We start from the raw sequence: 18,154 nt of genomic DNA, 5'->3' as shown, positions 1-18,154 counted from the left end.
TAATGTTTTGTACACTGTGTGTATAGGGAATAGGGGGCTGTTTGGGACTGGTATCCTTAGCTAGCTCAACTGTGGAAGTGGAGGAGGAGAGCAAAGCTACGGTCAAAATGATACCCTAGTTACTACGGTCAAAAGGACACCCTAGTTACTACGGTCAAAATGACACCCTAGTTACTACGGTCAAAATGACACCCTAGTTACTACGGTCAAAAGGACACCCTAGTTACTACGGTCAAAAGGACACCCTAGTTACTACGGTCAAAAGGACACCCTAGTTACTACGGTCAAAAGGACACCCTAGTTACTACGGTCAAAAGGACACCCTAGTTACTACGGTCAAAAGGACACCCTAGTTACTACGGTCAAAAGGACACCCTAGTTACTACGGTCTTAATCCGTGCGCTCTGTACAGAATAGAGTTCCATTTGAGAGGCAGATGGTGTCCTTAGTTAGCCCAACTGCTGACAGGGTGAGTTTGTGTCAGTCTGTCAGGGTGTCCTCAGCTTGAGCCACTGATATGCCAACAGTGCCAGTCGCTGCCAACTTCTGCCATGTGGCCGGACGCGGTGTGAAATGAAAAGCCTTTATGGATGATTGGAATGTAGCGATCAGTTTGTCCCTCCTGTCTCCCTGTAGGATGGACATGATATACTGTCAGTCACCTACTAAGTCAATAAGACACGTTCTGTTTGTCCCTCCTGTCTCCCTGTAGGATGGACATGATATACTGTCAGTCACCTACTAAGTCAATAAGACACGTTCAGTTTGTCCCTCCTGTCTCCCTGTAGGATGGACATGATATACTGTCAGTCACCTACTAAGTCAATAAGACACGTTCTGTTTGTCCCTCCTGTCTCCCTGTAGGATGGACATGATGTACTGTCAGTCACCTACTAAGTCGGTACTTTTGGCCCCTGTGGGCACGGTCAGAATTATGGCTCTATATAGGAAATGGGGGTGCCATCTTGGAATACCCAGAATCCCCTTTCTGTTTGGTCTGCTGCCAAATGCTCCTCAATCCAGTCTCCCACTGAGCAGGTGTATTTTCTGTGAGAGAGGCGAGGGAGAGGGAGGGAGAGAGCGAGGGGAGAGGGAGGGAGAGAGCGAGGGGAGAGCGAGGGGAGGGAGGGAGGGAGGAGAGCGAGGGAGAGGGAGGGAGAGGGAGGGAGAGAGCGAGGGGAGAGGGAGGGGAGAGGGAGGGAGAGGGGGAGAGGGAGGGAGAGAGCGAGGGGAGAGGGAGGGAGAGAGCGAGGGGAGAGGGAGGGAGAGAGCGAGGGGAGAGGGAGGGAGAGAGCGAGGGGAGAGGGAGGGAGAGAGCGAGGGAGAGGGAGGGAGAGAGCGAGGGAGAGCGAGGGGAGAGCGAGGGGAGAGCGAGGGGAGAGCGAGGAGGGAGGAGAGGGAGGGAGAGGGAGGGAGGGAGGGAGAGAGGGAGGGAGGGAGGGAGAGAGCGAGGGGAGAGAGAGGGAGGGAGGGAGAGAGCGAGGGGAGAGGGAGGGAGGGAGGGAGGGAGAGAGCGAGGAGGGAGACGGGAGAGGGCGACTTCTGGTTGATTTTGTTTCCTTTTGGGGGCATTTTAGCATCTTTTTATTTACAAGTTGGTTTATAGGACCACCAGACTCATGAGGTAAATAAATGGCACCATTTTGTTGGCGCCAAGTCGATGACTGTTTCCATGTGTCTTAATTCAGGGTGTGTGTCTGGCTCGCTCACCTCTCTCTCCTTTTCGCTCACCTCTCTCCCCCCTCCTCTTCCCCCTCCCTCGTCAGACCCGGTGAAGTCTGAAGGCTCGGGGATGAGTCCTCTGATGGAGCGAGAGAAAGACCCGGCGGGAGACGATAAGGAGTTGAGGAAGACTCTGTGTCCCTACGCCGCCATGGGGGAGTGTCGCTATGGACTCAACTGTGCCTATCTCCACGGCGACGTGTGTGACATGTGCGGTCTGCAGGTGCTCCATCCCTCCAACGACGCACAGCGATCAGAACACACCAAGGTAACGGTCCTGTCAACACACGCCCCTCCGTCAGAACACACCTGTACCTGTCAACACACACCCCTCCGTCAGAACACACCTGTATCTGTCAACACACGCCCCTCCGTCAGAACACACCTGTACCTGTCAACACACGACCCCTCCATCAGAACACACCTGTACCTGTCAACACACGACCCTCCATCAGAACACACCTGTACCTGTCAACACACGCCCCTCCGTCAGAACACACCTGTACCTGTCAACACGCGCCCTCCGTCAGAACACACCTGTACCTGTCAACACGCGCCCCCTCCGTCAGAACACACCTGTACCTGTCAACACGCGCCCCTCCGTCAGAACACACCTGTACCTGTCAACACGCGCCCCTCCGTCAGAACACACCTGTACCTGTCAACACGCGCCCCTCCGTCAGAACACACCTGTACCTGTCAACACGCGCCCCTCCGTCAGAACACACCTGTACCTGTCAACACGCGCCCCTCCGTCAGAACACACCTGTACCTGTCAACACGCGCCCCTCCGTCAGAACACACCTGTACCTGTCAACACGCGCCCCTCCGTCAGAACACACCTGTACCTGTCAACACGCGCCCCTCCGTCAGAACACACCTGTACCTGTCAACACGCGCCCCTCCGTCAGAACACACCTGTACCTGTCAACACGCGCCCCTCCGTCAGAACACACCTGTACCTGTCAACACGCGCCCCTCCGTCAGAACACACCTGTACCTGTCAACACGCGCCCCTCCGTCAGAACACACCTGTACCTGTCAACACGCGCCCCTCCGTCAGAACACACCTGTACCTGTCAACACGCGCCCCTCCGTCAGAACACACCTGTACCTGTCAACACGCGCCCCTCCGTCAGAACACACCTGTACCTGTCAACACGCGCCCCTCCGTCAGAACACACCTGTACCTGTCAACACGCGCCCCTCCGTCAGAACACACCTGTACCTGTCAACACGCGCCCCTCCGTCAGAACACACCTGTACCTGTCAACACGCGCCCCTCCGTCAGAACACACCTGTACCTGTCAACACGCGCCCCTCCGTCAGAACACACCTGTACCTGTCAACACACGCCCCTCCGTCAGAACACACCTGTACCTGTCAACACGCGCCCCTCCGTCAGAACACACCTGTACCTGTCAACACGCGCCCCTCCGTCAGAACACACCAAGGTCAAATCAAGATGCATTTGTGAGGCGTTAATTAATGTAACTCAGCTGTGTGGTACTTAGTCTCCTTGTTTTACTGTCAGATACTGTATTTATGTATTACGGTCTCCCCCAGGCTTCATAATGCATTAGTGGTTAGCTATACCTTTACCCCCCCCCCAGGCTTCATAATGCATTATAGTGGTTAGCTATACCTTTATCCTCCACCCCCAGGCTTCATAATGCATTATAGTGGTTAGCTATACCCTTAGTACCCCCCCCTCAGGCTTCATAATGCATTATAGTGGTTAGCTATACCTTTAGTACCCCCCCCCAGGCTTCATAATGCATTATAGTGGTTAGCTATACCTTTAGTACCCCCCCAGGCTTCATAATGCATTATAGTGGTTAGCTATACCTTTAGTATCCCCCCCCCAGGCTTCATAATGCATTAGTGGTTAGCTATACCTTTAGTATCCCCCCCAGGCTTCATAATGCATTAGTGGTTAGCTATACCTTTAGTACCCCCCTAGGCTTCATAATGCATTAGTGGTTAGCTATACCTTTAGTACCCCCCAGGCTTCATAATGCATTAGTGGTTAGCTATACCTTTGTTCCTCTTCAGGCTTGCATCGAGGCCCATGAGAAGGACATGGAGCTGTCGTTTGCCATCCAGCGCAGTAAGGACATGCAGTGTGGCGTGTGTATGGAGGTGGTGTTTGACAAGGCCAACCCCAGTGAGAGACGCTTCGGCATCCTGTCCAACTGCTGCCACTGCTACTGCCTCAAGTGCATCCGCAAGTGGAGGAGCGCCAAGACGTTCGAGAGCAAGATCATCAAGTAAGGAAGTAGTTATTATCCTGAGGGACAAGATAATCAAGTTAGGAAGTAGTGTTTATCCCGAGGGACAATTACTTTTGCAGCACATAGTAAAAAATACAATGAACACATGACAATAAATAAATATAGACCTAAAACCAAAGCAGTGTATGCTGCAATATGTAGACAATACTACTACAGCTTATTGAGGTAGATGAGACTACTACAGCTTATTGAGGTAGACAATACTACTACAGCTTATTGAGGTAGACAATACTACTACAGCTTATTGAGGTAGACAATACTACTACAGCTTATTGAGGTAGACAATACTACTACAGCTTATTGAGGTAGACAATACTACTACAGCTTATTGAGGTAGACAATACTACTACAGCTTATTGAGGTAGATGAGACTACTACAGCTTATTGAGGTAGATGAGACTACTACAGCTTATTGAGGTAGACGAGACTACTACAGCTTATTGAGGTAGACGAGACTACTACAGCTTGTTGAGGAAGATGAGACTCCTACAGCTTATTGAGGTAGACGAGACTACTACAGCTTATTGAGGTAGATGAGACTACTACAGCTTGTTGAGGAAGATGAGACTACTACAGCTTGTTGAGGAAGATGAGACTACTACAGCTCATTGAGGAAGACGAGACTACTACAGCTTATTGAGGAAGACGAGACTACTACAGCTTATTGAGGAAGACGAGACTACTACAGCTTATTGAGGTAGACGAGACTACTACAGCTGTTTAGAGTGTTGGGTCCCGTCCAACTAAACCTCTCTCTCTTCCCAGGTCCTGTCCCGTCCAACTAAACCTCTCTCTCTTCCCAGGTCCTGTCCCGTCCAACTAAACCTCTCTCTTCCCAGGTCCTGTCCCGTCCAACTAAACCTCTCTCTCTTCCCAGGTCCTGTCCCGTCCGACTAAACCTCTCTCTCTCTCTTCCCAGGTCCTGTCCAGAGTGTCGGATAACGTCCAACTTCGTCATCCCCAGTGAGTACTGGGTGGAGGACAAGGAAGATAAGCAGAAACTGATACAGAAATACAAGGATGGCATGGGGTAAGATATGTGCTGATGATGGGGGGGGGATACAATATGTACTGATGATGGGGGGGGTAAGATATGTACTGATGATGGGGGTAAGATATGTACTGATGATGGGGGTGGGGGTAAGATATGTGCTGACGATAGGGGGGTAAGATATATGTACTGATGATAGGGGGGGGTTAAGATATGTACTGATGATAGGGGGGTAAGATATATGTACTGATGATGGGGGGGGGTAAGATATGTACTGATGATGGGGGGATAAGATATGTACTGATGATGGAGGGGGGGGTAAGATATGTACTGATGATAGGGGGTAAGATATGTGCTGACGATAGGGGGGGGGTAAGATATATGTACTGATGATAGGGGGGTTAAGATATGTACTGATGATAGGGGGGGTAAGATATATGTACTGATGATGGGGGGATAAGATATGTACTGATGATGGAGGGGGGTAAGATATGTACTGATGATAGGGGGGTAAGATATGTGCTGACGATAGGGGGGTAAGATATATGTACTGATGATAGGGGGGGGGGATGAGTAAGATATATGTACTGATGATAGGGGGGTAAGATATGTGCTGACGATAGGGGGGGGTAAGATATATGTACTGATGATAGGGGGGTAAGATATATGTACTGATGATAGGGGGGGGTAAGATATATGTACTGATGATAGGGGGGGGGGGTAAGATATATGTACTGATGATAGGGGGGTAAGATATATGTACTGATGATAGGGGGGGGTAAGATATATGTACTGATGATAGGGGGGTTAAGATATATGTACTGATGATAGGGGGGGTAAGATATATGTACTGATGATAGGGGGGGGTAAGATATATGTACTGATGATAGGGGGTAAGATATATGTACTGATGATAGGGGGGGGTAAGATATATGTACTGATGATAGGGGGGGGTAAGATATATGTACTGATGATAGGGGGGGGTAAGATATATGTACTGATGATAGGGGGGTAAGATATATGTACTGATGATAGGGGGGGGTAAGATATGTGCTGACGATAGGGGGGGGGGTAAGATATATGTACTGATGATAGGGGGGTAAGATATATGTACTGATGATAGGGGGGGGGGTAAGATATATGTACTGATGATAGGGGGGGGGGTAAGATATATGTACTGATGATAGGGGGGGGGGGTAAGATATATGTACTGATGATAGGGGGGGTAAGATATATGTACTGATGATAGGGGGGGGTAAGATATATGTACTGATGATAGGGGGGTAAGATATATGTACTGATGATAGGGGGGGGTAAGATATATGTACTGATGATAGGGGGGGGTAAGATATATGTACTGATGATAGGGGGGGGGGTAGATATGTGCTGACGATAGGGGGGGGTAAGATATATGTACTGATGATAGGGGGGGGTAAGATATGTGCTGACGATAGGGGGGGGTAAGATATGTACTGATGATAGGGGGGTAAGATATATGTACTGATGATAGGGGGGGGGGTAAGATATATGTACTGATGATAGGGGGGTAAGATATATGTACTGATGATAGGGGGGGTAAGATATATGTACTGATGATAGGGGGGGGTAAGATATATGTACTGATGATAGGGGGGGGTAAGATATGTGCTGACGATAGGGGGGGGGTAAGATATGTACTGATGATAGGGGGGGGTAAGATATATGTACTGATGATAGGGGGGGGGGTAAGATATATGTACTGATGATAGGGGGGGTAAGATATATGTACTGATGATAGGGGGGTAAGATATGTGCTGACGATAGGGGGGGGTAAGATATATGTACTGATGATAGGGGGGGTAAGATATATGTACTGATGATAGGGGGGGGTAAGATATATGTACTGATGATAGGGGGGGGTAAGATATATGTACTGATGATGGGGGGGGGGGGGTAAGATATATGTACTGATGATAGGGGGGGTAAGATATATGTACTGATGATAGGGGGGGGTAAGATATATGTACTGATGATAGGGGGGGGGGTAAGATATATGTACTGATGATAGGGGGGTTAAGATATATGTACTGATGATAGGGGGGTAAGATATATGTACTGATGATAGGGGGGTAAGATATATGTACTGATGATAGGGGGGTAAGATATATGTACTGATGATAGGGGGGGGTAAGATATATGTACTGATGATAGGGGGGTAAGATATATGTACTGATGATAGGGGGGTAAGATATATGTACTGATGATAGGGGGGGGGGGGTAAGATATATGTACTGATGATAGGGGGGGTAAGATATATGTACTGATGATAGGGGGGGTAAGATATATGTACTGATGATAGGGGGGGGGTAAGATATATGTACTGATGATAGGGGGGTTAAGATATATGTACTGATGATAGGGGGGGGTAAGATATATGTACTGATGATAGGGGGGGTAAGATATATGTACTGATGATAGGGGGGGGATATGTAAGATATATGTACTGATGATAGGGGGTAAGATATATGTACTGATGATAGGGGGGTAAGATATATGTACTGATGATAGGGGGGGGTAAGATATGTGCTGACGATAGGGGGGTAAGATATATGTACTGATGATAGGGGGGGGTAAGATATATGTACTGATGATAGGGGGGGGGGTAAGATATGTGCTGACGATAGGGGGGGGTAAGATATATGTACTGATGATAGGGGGGGTAAGATATATGTACTGATGATAGGGGGGGGGGGGGGTAAGATATATGTACTGATGATAGGGGGGGGGGGGTAAGATATGTGCTGACGATAGGGGGGGGTAAGATATATGTACTGATGATAGGGGGGTAAGATATATGTACTGATGATAGGGGGGGGTAAGATATATGTACTGATGATAGGGGGGTAAGATATATGTACTGATGATAGGGGGGGGTAAGATATATGTACTGATGATAGGGGGTAAGATATATGTACTGATGATAGGGGGGTAAGATATATGTACTGATGATAGGGGGGGGTAAGATATATGTACTGATGATAGGGGGGGTAAGATATATGTACTGATGATAGGGGGGGGTAAGATATATGTACTGATGATAGGGGGGGGGGGGTAAGATATATGTACTGATGATAGGGGGGGGGGTAAGATATATGTACTGATGATAGGGGGGGGTTAAGATATATGTACTGATGATAGGGGGGTAAGATATATGTACTGATGATAGGGGGGGGTAAGATATATGTACTGATGATAGGGGGGGGTAAGATATATGTACTGATGATAGGGGGGGGTTAAGATATATGTACTGATGATAGGGGGGTAAGATATATGTACTGATGATAGGGGGGGGGTAAGATATATGTACTGACGATAGGGGGGGGGGTAAGATATGTGCTGACGATAGGGGGGGGGGTAAGATATATGTACTGATGATAGGGGGGTAAGATATATGTACTGATGATAGGGGGGGGTAAGATATATGTACTGATGATAGGGGGGGTAAGATATGTGCTGACGATAGGGGGGGGGGATAAGATATATGTACTGACGATAGGGGGGTAAGATATATGTACTGATGATAGGGGGGGGTAAGATATATGTACTGATGATAGGGGGGGGTAAGATATATGTACTGATGATAGGGGGGGGTAAGATATATGTACTGATGATGGGGGGGGGTAAGATATATGTACTGATGATAGGGGGGGGTAAGATATATGTACTGATGATAGGGGGGGGTAAGATATATGTACTGATGATAGGGGGGTAAGATATATGTACTGATGATAGGGGGGTAAGATATATGTACTGATGATAGGGGGGGGTAAGATATATGTACTGATGATAAGATATATGTACTGATGATAGGGGGGGGGGGGTAAGATATATGTACTGATGATAGGGGGGTAAGATATATGTACTGATGATAGGGGGGGGGGTAAGAAGATATATGTACTGATGATAGGGGGGTAAGATATATGTACTGATGATAGGGGGGGTAAGATATATGTACTGATGATAGGGGGGGGTAAGATATATGTACTGATGGGGGGGGTAAGATATATGTACTGATGATAGGGGGGTAAGATATATGTACTGATGATAGGGGGGGGTAAGATATATGTACTGATGATAGGGGGGTAAGATATGTACTGATGATAGGGGGGGGGGGTAAGATATGTACTGATGATAGGGGGGTAAGATATGTACTGATGATAGGGGGGGGTAAGATATGTACTGATGACGAGAGGGGGTTAAGATATATGTACTGATGATAGGGGGGGGGGTAAGATATGTACTGATGATAGGGGGGTAAGATATGTACTGATGATAGGGGGGTAAGATATGTACTGATGATAGGGGGGGGTAAGATATGTACTGATGATAGGGGGGGGGGGGTAAGATATATGTACTGATGATGGGGGGGGGTAAGATATATGTACTGATGATGGGGGGGGGTAAGATATATGTACTGATGATAGGGGGGGGGGTAAGATATGTACTGATGATAGGGGGGGGTAAGATATATGTACTGATGATGGGGGGGGGTAAGATATGTACTGACGATGGGAGGGGGTAAGATATATGTACTGATGATAGGGGGGGGGGTAAGATATGTACTGATGATAGGGGGGGGGGGGGGTAAGATATGTACTGATGATAGGAGGGGGTAAGATATGTACTGATGATAGGGGGGGGTAAGATATGTACTGATGATAGGGGGGGGGGGTAAGATATATGTACTGATGACGAGAGGGGGGTTAAGATATGTACTGACGATAGGAGGGGGGGGGGTCTGTCTCGCTGTTCCTTATCTATATCTGTAATAATCACAGTCCTCTGCTGACGGTCCGTCTCTGTTCCTCAGGACCAAAGCCTGTCGTTACTTCGACCAGGGTCGGGGCACCTGCCCGTTTGGCTCCAACTGCTTCTACAAACACGCCTTCCCTGGCGGACGGCTGGAGGAGCCCCAGAGGAGACCAGCAGGGTGCAACGGCAGGAACAGGGTGAGACGCTGCCCTGACAAAATGTCCTTTCTGTCAGAAATAGATCGAGACCATTTTTAGTTTTACTATGGGGGGTAAATTCATTTAACAGACACTGATCTGGCATTTGGACATCTTGTGTTTACAGTCCAGACGTTCTCAGCCCTATTGTAAACGCTTCCTGTTCTGCTTTCGTAATACCGAAACTAATTCCTGTTTTTTATTTTATTTTTATATTCCTGTTCTCCCCTCCAGAACTCGAGGAGGACACCCCTGTGGGACCTGTTTGAAGAGCGGGAGAACAGCAGCGACTCTTTGGACAACGAGGACGAGGAGATGGTGACCTTTGAACTGAGCGAGATGCTCCTCATGCTCCTCGCCGCGGGAACCGACGACGACGTCACGGACTCGGAGGACGAATGGGACTTGTTTCACGAAGAGCTGGACGATATCTACGAGATTTACCTATAGCACCACTCCCTAATGTTTAGACCCCTTCATCGTTTCGACTACCCCTCTTCACCGCGCTGTAGAATGGACTGTCTTGTGTGTTTGGACAGTAGCTTCTCTCCTCTGTTGTGGCAGTGCCTTTGGGGCAGGCCGTTCATTCAGAAATCAACTACATGAAGAAGAAGAAAAAAGAATAAAGAGTGTAAATGAGGGAAAAAATGTAAATGAGAAACAGGTGGGTGTGAAACCATTTTTCTAGAAACATCCTGTCCTTGTGAATTTATCCATGTCAGGTTCATGTAAAAAAAAAAAAATAACAACAACAAAAAAACAAGGGGAAAAAAATTTAACATTTTTGAAAATATCGCTAATAAACAGTTTATTTGTGGACGTGGGTTTGACTTACCATTTTTACCCAGGTGATGTTTTTAAGACTTGTTTTTTTTGTTGTTTTTGTTTTGAGGATGATGCACCAAAACCAACTCTACACAACTATACTTCCTGGTGATGATGTCATGTCTGTGGTGGTCATGGGTATTGTAGTCCTCTGGTCATGCACTGAGTATATTGGGTGGAGGGAGACGGCAGTCCTGTCGACTTCGTAAATTCACATGTGTACCCTCTTGATTCACTCTCTTTCCCTCCTCCCTGGTGGTGGGGACTCCCTCTGTCAAGGAGGGGGATGAGGAGGAGGACGACTCCTCTGTCAAGGAGGGGGAGGAGGACGACTCCTCTGTCAAGGAGGGGGAGGAGGACGACTCATCTGTCAAGGAGGGGGGGGTCTGACTTCGGGTAACAACTTACAATATCTAAAGTTGTTGTTTGTTTTAAATGGGCCCAAGTCCACTTTTATTTTACCGTCCCGTCCCCTGCCCCAATCGAATCGCAGCTATTATTCAGGAACACCTGTGGTACCTAATGACAAGTCTCTCCTCAGAACCGAGCTGATAGAGTCATCGAGTGGCACTATGGCGCCATATTGTGACGATACACTGAGTGGACAAAACATTAGGAACACCTTCCCAATATTGTTGCATTGCACCCCCCCCCCCCCCTCGGGGGCATGAACTCTACCAGGTCTGATCCTTATACCGTAGGGCTCTAGTGGAACTACCAGTGGTCTAGAGAGGGTGCCATGTTGAACACAGTCCGGTCTGGTCACTACTACTTCTCTTTGAACTCCCATTAGAATGCACTGTATATTATGTTTCTCTTGTTGATTTTCTATGGTCCACAACCATCCATCATGACTTGAAATTAAAAGTTTATTATCAAAGATACCAGGGTTGCTTGACTGAGTGGAATATTAATTATTGATCATTAAACTTGTGCTCCGATATTACGGCTTGTAGTACACTTGTGTCTTTATAAGTTTTGTAATTTCACTTACGTTTTAAGTGGGGGCTCTGACGTAGTGGTTCTATGTGATCTGTTGTGTTACCCAGAATGCATTATTTTGTTATTTTATTATTTTGTTGGAACAGTCGTTCAAGGTTTAGCATTCTCTGCTGTGCTTTGTCCTCACTCTGAAGGTCTGTTGCCGTCCCAGCCAGTCAACCTCGGCATGTTTAATGACATGTCTGTGTCCGGCGGGGAATTGAAGCCTGGGTAACCGAGGTCCCGGTGTTCTGGACACATGGAGACACCAGTAGTCCATTTAACAGGGTGGGGTGAAGCCTGGGTAACAGGTTCTGGTAGTCCATTTAACAGGGTGGGATGAAGCCTGGGTAACAGGTTCTGGTAGTCCATTTAACAGGGTGGGGTGAAGCCTGGGTAACAGGTTCTGGTAGTCCATTTAACAGGGTGGGATGAAGCCTGGGTAACAGGTTCTGGTAGTCCATTTAACAGGGTGGGGTGAAGCCTGGGTAACAGGTTCTGGTAGTCCATTTAACAGGGTGGGATGAAGGCTGGGTAACAGGTTCTGGTAGGCCATTTAACAGGGTGGGATGAAGCCTGGGTAACAGGTTCTGGTAGGCCATTTAACAGGGTGGGATGAAGCCTGGGTAACAGGTTCTGGTAGTCCATTTAACAGGGTGGGATGAAGCCTGGGTAACAGGTTCTGGTAGTCCATTTAACAGGGTGGGATGAAGGCTGGGTAACAGGTTCTGGTAGGCCATTTAACAGGGTGGGATGAAGCCTGGGTAACAGGTTCTGGTAGTCCATTTAACAGGGTGGGATGGAGCCTGGGTAACAGGTTCTGGTAGTCCATTTAACAGGGTGGGATGAAGCCTGGGTAACAGGTTCTGGTAGTCCATTTAACAGGGTGGGGTGAAGCCTGGGTAACAGGTTCTGGTAGTCCATTTAACAGGGTGGGATGAAGCCTGGGTAACAGGTTCTGGTAGTCCATTTAACAGGGTGGGATGAAGCTTGGGTAACAGGTTCTGGTAGTCCATTTAACAGGGTGGGATGAAGCCTGGGTAACAGGTTCTGGTAGTCCATTTAACAGGGTGGGATGAAGCCTGGGTAACAGGTTCTGGTAGTCCATTTAACAGGGTGGGATGAAGCCTGGGTAACAGGTTCTGGTAGTCCATTTAACAGGGTGGGATGAAGCCTGGGTGACAGGTTCTGGTAGTCCATTTAACAGGGTGGGATGAAGGCTGGGTAACAGGTTCTGGTAGTCCATTTAACAGGGTGGGATGAAGCCTGGGTATGACATCTCTGAAGAGGTGATGGAATTATAACTAATCTATTCCTGGCTCCTCACTTTATAAATAGCCTTGCCTATCATTTGCCAGGCACTCCTATAATACCAAGGGATGTTGCTTAACAAATCCTAGGGATAGATCAACCGTTATATCAACAGTATGATTCGTGTCCAATGTTGCCGAATATTGGGAAAGGAGTCTCAATTTAAAAACCCTGGAAAGCTCAAATGAACAAAACGATTGGTGATACGCATCTGCACACAACAATAATTCCGTCCACCGCATTTCATTCCAGTGGGAGAGAAACTCCATGCCTTGGTTTACGCCACGCCCCCTCTCGCGCTCCAACCTAAAAGCAAAGACAGTACAGTAGGAAGACGGGTAGAAACTGCTTCTCCAATAGAAATCTCCGATCACGCTTGTAGGCGATGTCATGGCAATGTTGGCAAGCTAGGCGCATGCGGAAAAATTACGCCATTGTGCATGCCGTCAAATTAAAGGCCACTCCTTCAATATAAAGTCTTTTTTTTAAGGAAAATTAAAACGTGTCAGTTTGTCACTTTCACGACGTTGGAGTGACAACACGTTCAACTACTTAAGACATTGGCTCGAATATAGGTTGTGCCTTTAGATTTTGAGAAAGTTAACTAAGGTGGAATTTTTCACGTCTCTCATTGACTTCTCAAGCCCTCAACACTGGCTTGTTCCCGGAAGTATCGCGATATTGCGCCTCTGGATTTAGAAACTCTGTGCTCAAAGCATCTATCACTACCAAACAAGGGAAGAAAAATACGAGAGGAGAGAAAGAGAAGCGAACGCGCAAATACATGCATACAATGATAGCAGAAATTGGTGCCGCCGACAATCCCAAGGCCAGCTCCAGCTATCCCCATCCCCAAGCAGCTGTGATCTGCCCGGACTCACCGGTTTCATTCGCCCCGGACTACGGAGTCGGACAGCTGTTCATACGTAGCGCCTCGTCCAGGAGGGACACACAGACGTCCGCGGGGAGCATCAACCCAGACGAGAGCTCCATCAAGCCGCTGGTATCCGGAGTATCCTCCGCTATTACAGACGCCTATATCATGACCTCTGAGGAATTCATGCAGACCGCTCCCTTGTTCGGCCAGAGGTCCAAGAGGAACGTTCTCTACAAGATCCTGTGTTTCCTCATTCTGATATTCCAAGGAGGCATTCTAGATTTCTACCTCATTATCTTCACGGATCTGTACTGGTGTTCGTGGATCGCCACGGATCTGGTGGTGATCTCTGGCTGGGGATCTTCTTCATGAAGAACGCCAGGAGCAAGAGAGAGCGGGCGTGTGGGTTCCACCAAAGAACTCTATATTCGGCTGTAATCTCGGCGAGTTTACCTACGCCTACCTGGCCTGGTTAATCTACGTGATCGCCTGCACCCCTAAAATAGTCCTCATTCTAGAGACTTCGATATTAGATCTCATCGCGCTCAAAGTTCCGTTCGGTGTAACCGGATTTAAGATTATCACGTTGCTCTCGGTCCCGTTACTCTACTGTCTCGTCAATTCTATCACCGAGGACCAGAACGGAGCGACGCGCCACCGGTCCCAAAGCTGCTTCATAACCACCTGTCTGGACCTCGCAGACTGTTTTACCCTGGTGGAGTTGTTTCTGAAGAACGAGATACCGACGGTCTATTTAAAATACACGGTCATCTCGGTCTATTTCATCGCCCTGGGCGTCCCAGTGGTGTGGTTATACGAGTTGACAGCCTCCGAGATGCGCTGTCGCTGGGTCTGGGCTAGGTTCCTGGTCGGTGTGTTGGTCAACGCTCCACTTCTGGTGGTGCGGTGTTTCCAGGTGTATGTTCACAAGATGCCCGTCTCAGTGTTCATGTTCAAGAATATGTTCTTCCTGGCCTGTAAGTGTCTGGAGCTGATAGAACAGTGTTTCACAGTGCGGGGAGTCAGGAGGTTCGGTGAGGGAAGCAACCCGGCGCAGTTCTCTCACTGTGTCTCAGAGAACGATATGTGTCCCCATGGATATGTTAACACGCTGGCGGTTACCACGCAGTCATAGGCCCGGCTTGCATCTCACCCTGGCCGTCACCACCGAGACCTAAAACGGCCGGGATTTTATTTTATCCCCCTGGAGGGTGGAAGGCACATGAGTGATGCTGAAGGAAGAATTTTGAGGGACAGGGATACGCCCTTAAACGGCACCCTATGCCCTATATAGTGCACCTACTTTTGACCAGGGCTAATAGGGTTCTAATCAAAGGGAGTGCACTATATAGGGAATGGGGTGCCAATGAGGATGCACACCCACAGGTGTCAATCAACGACAGCCTTATTCAGATGTCAGAAGAACATTTGATAACAACAGGTGCTACAGAATCATTATGCATCAACTACACCTGCGTAAGAGCTGGCCACTGGCCAACGATTGTCGTTTTGAAATGGGAGTCTTGGATATGGTGTCAATGTCGATGTAAAGTCATGTTTTACATTGGTGAAGTCTTGTCTCTCAATCTGTGAAACTTCCAAATAGCATTTCCTAATCAATGAATAGATGGAAACCTTGTGGTAATATAGATACCTAATTAGTGTGTAATTGCGGTATTTGTAATGATTCTAATGTTTAATCATGTCCTCTCATTTCCTAAACTATTTCGGGGGGAATATTTCATGTTATCAATATAAATCAATTGATATTTCTTAAAGAATTTGACATCACCATATGTATTTTACTGTATGCTTTGAAGTGGCACGACAATGTGTCATGATGATCTGTCTGTCTGTCTGTCTGTCTGTCTGTCTGTCTGTCTGTCTGTCTGTCTGTCTGTCTCTCTGTGTCTGTCTGTCTGTCTGTTTGTCTGTCTGTCTGTCTGTCTCTCTCTGTGTCTGTCTGTCTGGCTCTCTGTGTCTGTCTGTCTGGCTCTCTGTGTCTGTCTGTCTGTCTGTCTGGCTGTCTGTCTGGCTGTCTCTCTGTGTCTGTCTGTCTGTCTGTCTCTCTGTGTCTGTCTGGCTGGCTGTAACCTGTCTGTCTGTCTGTCTGTCTGTCTGTCTGTCTGTCTGTCTGTCTGTCTGGCTGGCTGGCTGGCTGTCTGGCTGTCTCTCTGTGTCATGATGATATGAGATAGAGCAGGCAGCAATAGAGCATCCTCTTTAATATACTGTGTCTCTGTCTGTCTGTCTGTAACCTGTCTGTCTGTCTGTCTGTCTGTCTGTCTGTCTGTCTGTCTGTCTGTCTGTCTGTCTGTCTGTCTGTCTGTCTGTCAACATGTGTACTGACAGTCTTGACTGATGGAATCTATACAGTGTCAGCCTTGCCAATTTGTCACCCAGAAATGAACGGAGCTTCAAAAAAGTGAATATAAATGTGATATTGTTTCGATCAAACATGATGAGACAATCTGCTCCAAGGTGCTATGAAGGAATGTGTGTTTGTGGAATCAGATGGGTGTGGCGTTGATATGCGTAATCAGATGGGTGTGGCGTTGATATGCGTAATCAGATGGGTGTGGCGTTGATATGCGTAATCAGATGGGTGTGGTGTTGATATGCGTAATCAGATGGGTGTGGCGTTGATATGCGTAATCAGATGGGTGTGGCGTTGATATGCGTAATCAGATGGGTGTGGCGTTGATATGCGTAATCAGATGGGTGTGGCGTTGATATGCGTAATCAGATGGGTGTGGCGTTGATATGCGTAATCAGATGGGTGTGGCGTTGATATGCGTAATCGGATGGGTGTGGCGTTGATATGCGTAATCGGATGGGTGTGGCGTTGATATGCGTAATCAGATGGGTGTTGCGTTGATATGCGTAATCAGATGGGCATGGCGTTGATATGCGTAATCAGATGGGTGTGGCGTTGATATGCGTAATCAGATGGGTGTGGCGTTGATATGTGTAATCAGATGGGTGTGGCGTTGATATGCGTAATCAGATGGGTGTGGCGTTGATATGCGTAATCAGATGGGTGTTGCGTTGATATGCGTAATCAGATGGGCGTGGCGTTGATATGCGTAATCAGATGGGTGTGGCGTTGATATGAATCAGATGGGCGTTGCGTTGATATGCGTAATCAGATGGGCGTGGCGTTGATATGCGTAATCAGATGGGCGTGGCGTTGATATGCGTAATCAGATGGGTGTGGCGTTGATATGCGTAATCAGATGGGTGTGGCGTTGATATGCGTAATCAGATGGGTGTGGCGTTGCTATGCGTAATCAGATGGGTGTGGCGTTGATATGCGTAATCGGATGGGTGTGGCGTTGATATGCGTAATCGGATGGGTGTGGCGTTGATATGCGTAATCAGATGGGTGTGGCGTTGATATGCGTAATCAGATGGGTGTGGCGTTGATATGCGAGGTGTTTGACATCCTATTGCCGGAACTCTAGATTTAAGAAAAAACACACAAAAACCACTGCTATTATTACCTAACAGAAGACTCTTATGTGGATGAGAGAAATATAGGTCACTCTGCAACCGATAGAACAGGGTCGAGAGAATGCAGGAATTACAGACAGATCGGAGAATAAATCACGATCGTACACTTGTCATCTCAAACTGTAGGTCTCTGTTTCTCCTCATTGATCTTCTCATACAGTGAAAAACACCAAAAATGATGTTTGATAAAAAAAAAAGTACCCAAATACATATTGGTAATGACCGCAGTCTGCAGAGAAGACACTATTGTACAGTTACGCAACATCAACCGCCATCTTGTATTTACTGTGTTACAAAAAGTAGTCCCTTTAGTTTCCAGTGCCTCGCCCTCTGGTCATTAAAATAGATCTTGGATGTGATATAATTCATTCAACCTAATGGTGATCTTTGACATTTCCTGTTCCTGCTTGTCCTTCACTTCCTGATGGGGAAAAAAGAGTGAGCTGAATATAGCCTGGGTTCCAGTCTGTACGTGCCATCACGCCAGCTCCTTGTTACTCAGCCTCAATGCACGCCAAACTGTTTGTGTGGTATGGAGATGGCTAGAACACCAACTGATCTGAGACCAGGCTATGATGATTATGCAGGTGGTGATGAATAGAAATGAAGAAGAAAAACACTTAAGAAAAGTGCCTTTTTGAGTGCAGTGTGA

The 18,154-nt window shown here is 47.6% G+C and overlaps 2 protein-coding genes across 2 annotated transcripts in view; both read left to right on the top strand.

The window, feature by feature from the left end:
- Nucleotides 1-11,709, top strand: part of LOC135530047 (probable E3 ubiquitin-protein ligase makorin-1) — a 28,868-nt gene extending 17,159 nt beyond the window's left edge. The window contains exons 4-8 of the mRNA XM_064958439.1: nucleotides 1,767-1,990; nucleotides 3,778-3,992; nucleotides 4,936-5,046; nucleotides 9,857-9,995; nucleotides 10,230-11,709. Of these exons, the coding sequence (XP_064814511.1) occupies nucleotides 1,767-1,990; nucleotides 3,778-3,992; nucleotides 4,936-5,046; nucleotides 9,857-9,995; nucleotides 10,230-10,445 (905 nt within the window). The 3' untranslated portion in view covers nucleotides 10,446-11,709. The remainder of the gene's footprint in view (nucleotides 1-1,766; nucleotides 1,991-3,777; nucleotides 3,993-4,935; nucleotides 5,047-9,856; nucleotides 9,996-10,229) is intronic.
- A 2,096-nt stretch (nucleotides 11,710-13,805) lies between these two features.
- LOC135530044 (transmembrane protein 121B-like) lies at nucleotides 13,806-16,715 on the top strand. Its single transcript, XM_064958437.1, is given in 3 exon segments — nucleotides 13,806-14,344; nucleotides 14,347-14,406; nucleotides 14,409-16,715. Coding segments are annotated over 3 exon segments (1,224 nt in total). The 5' UTR covers nucleotides 13,806-13,896; the 3' UTR covers nucleotides 15,125-16,715.
- Nucleotides 16,716-18,154: the final 1,439 nt, after the last annotated feature.

The sequence above is a fragment of the Oncorhynchus masou genome, unplaced genomic scaffold, assembly GCF_036934945.1.
Source record: "Oncorhynchus masou masou isolate Uvic2021 unplaced genomic scaffold, UVic_Omas_1.1 unplaced_scaffold_1241, whole genome shotgun sequence".
Lineage (NCBI taxonomy): Eukaryota > Metazoa > Chordata > Actinopteri > Salmoniformes > Salmonidae > Oncorhynchus > Oncorhynchus masou.
The sequence above is the reverse complement of the archived record's forward strand: the minus strand, read 5'-3'. Positions and strand labels throughout refer to the sequence as shown.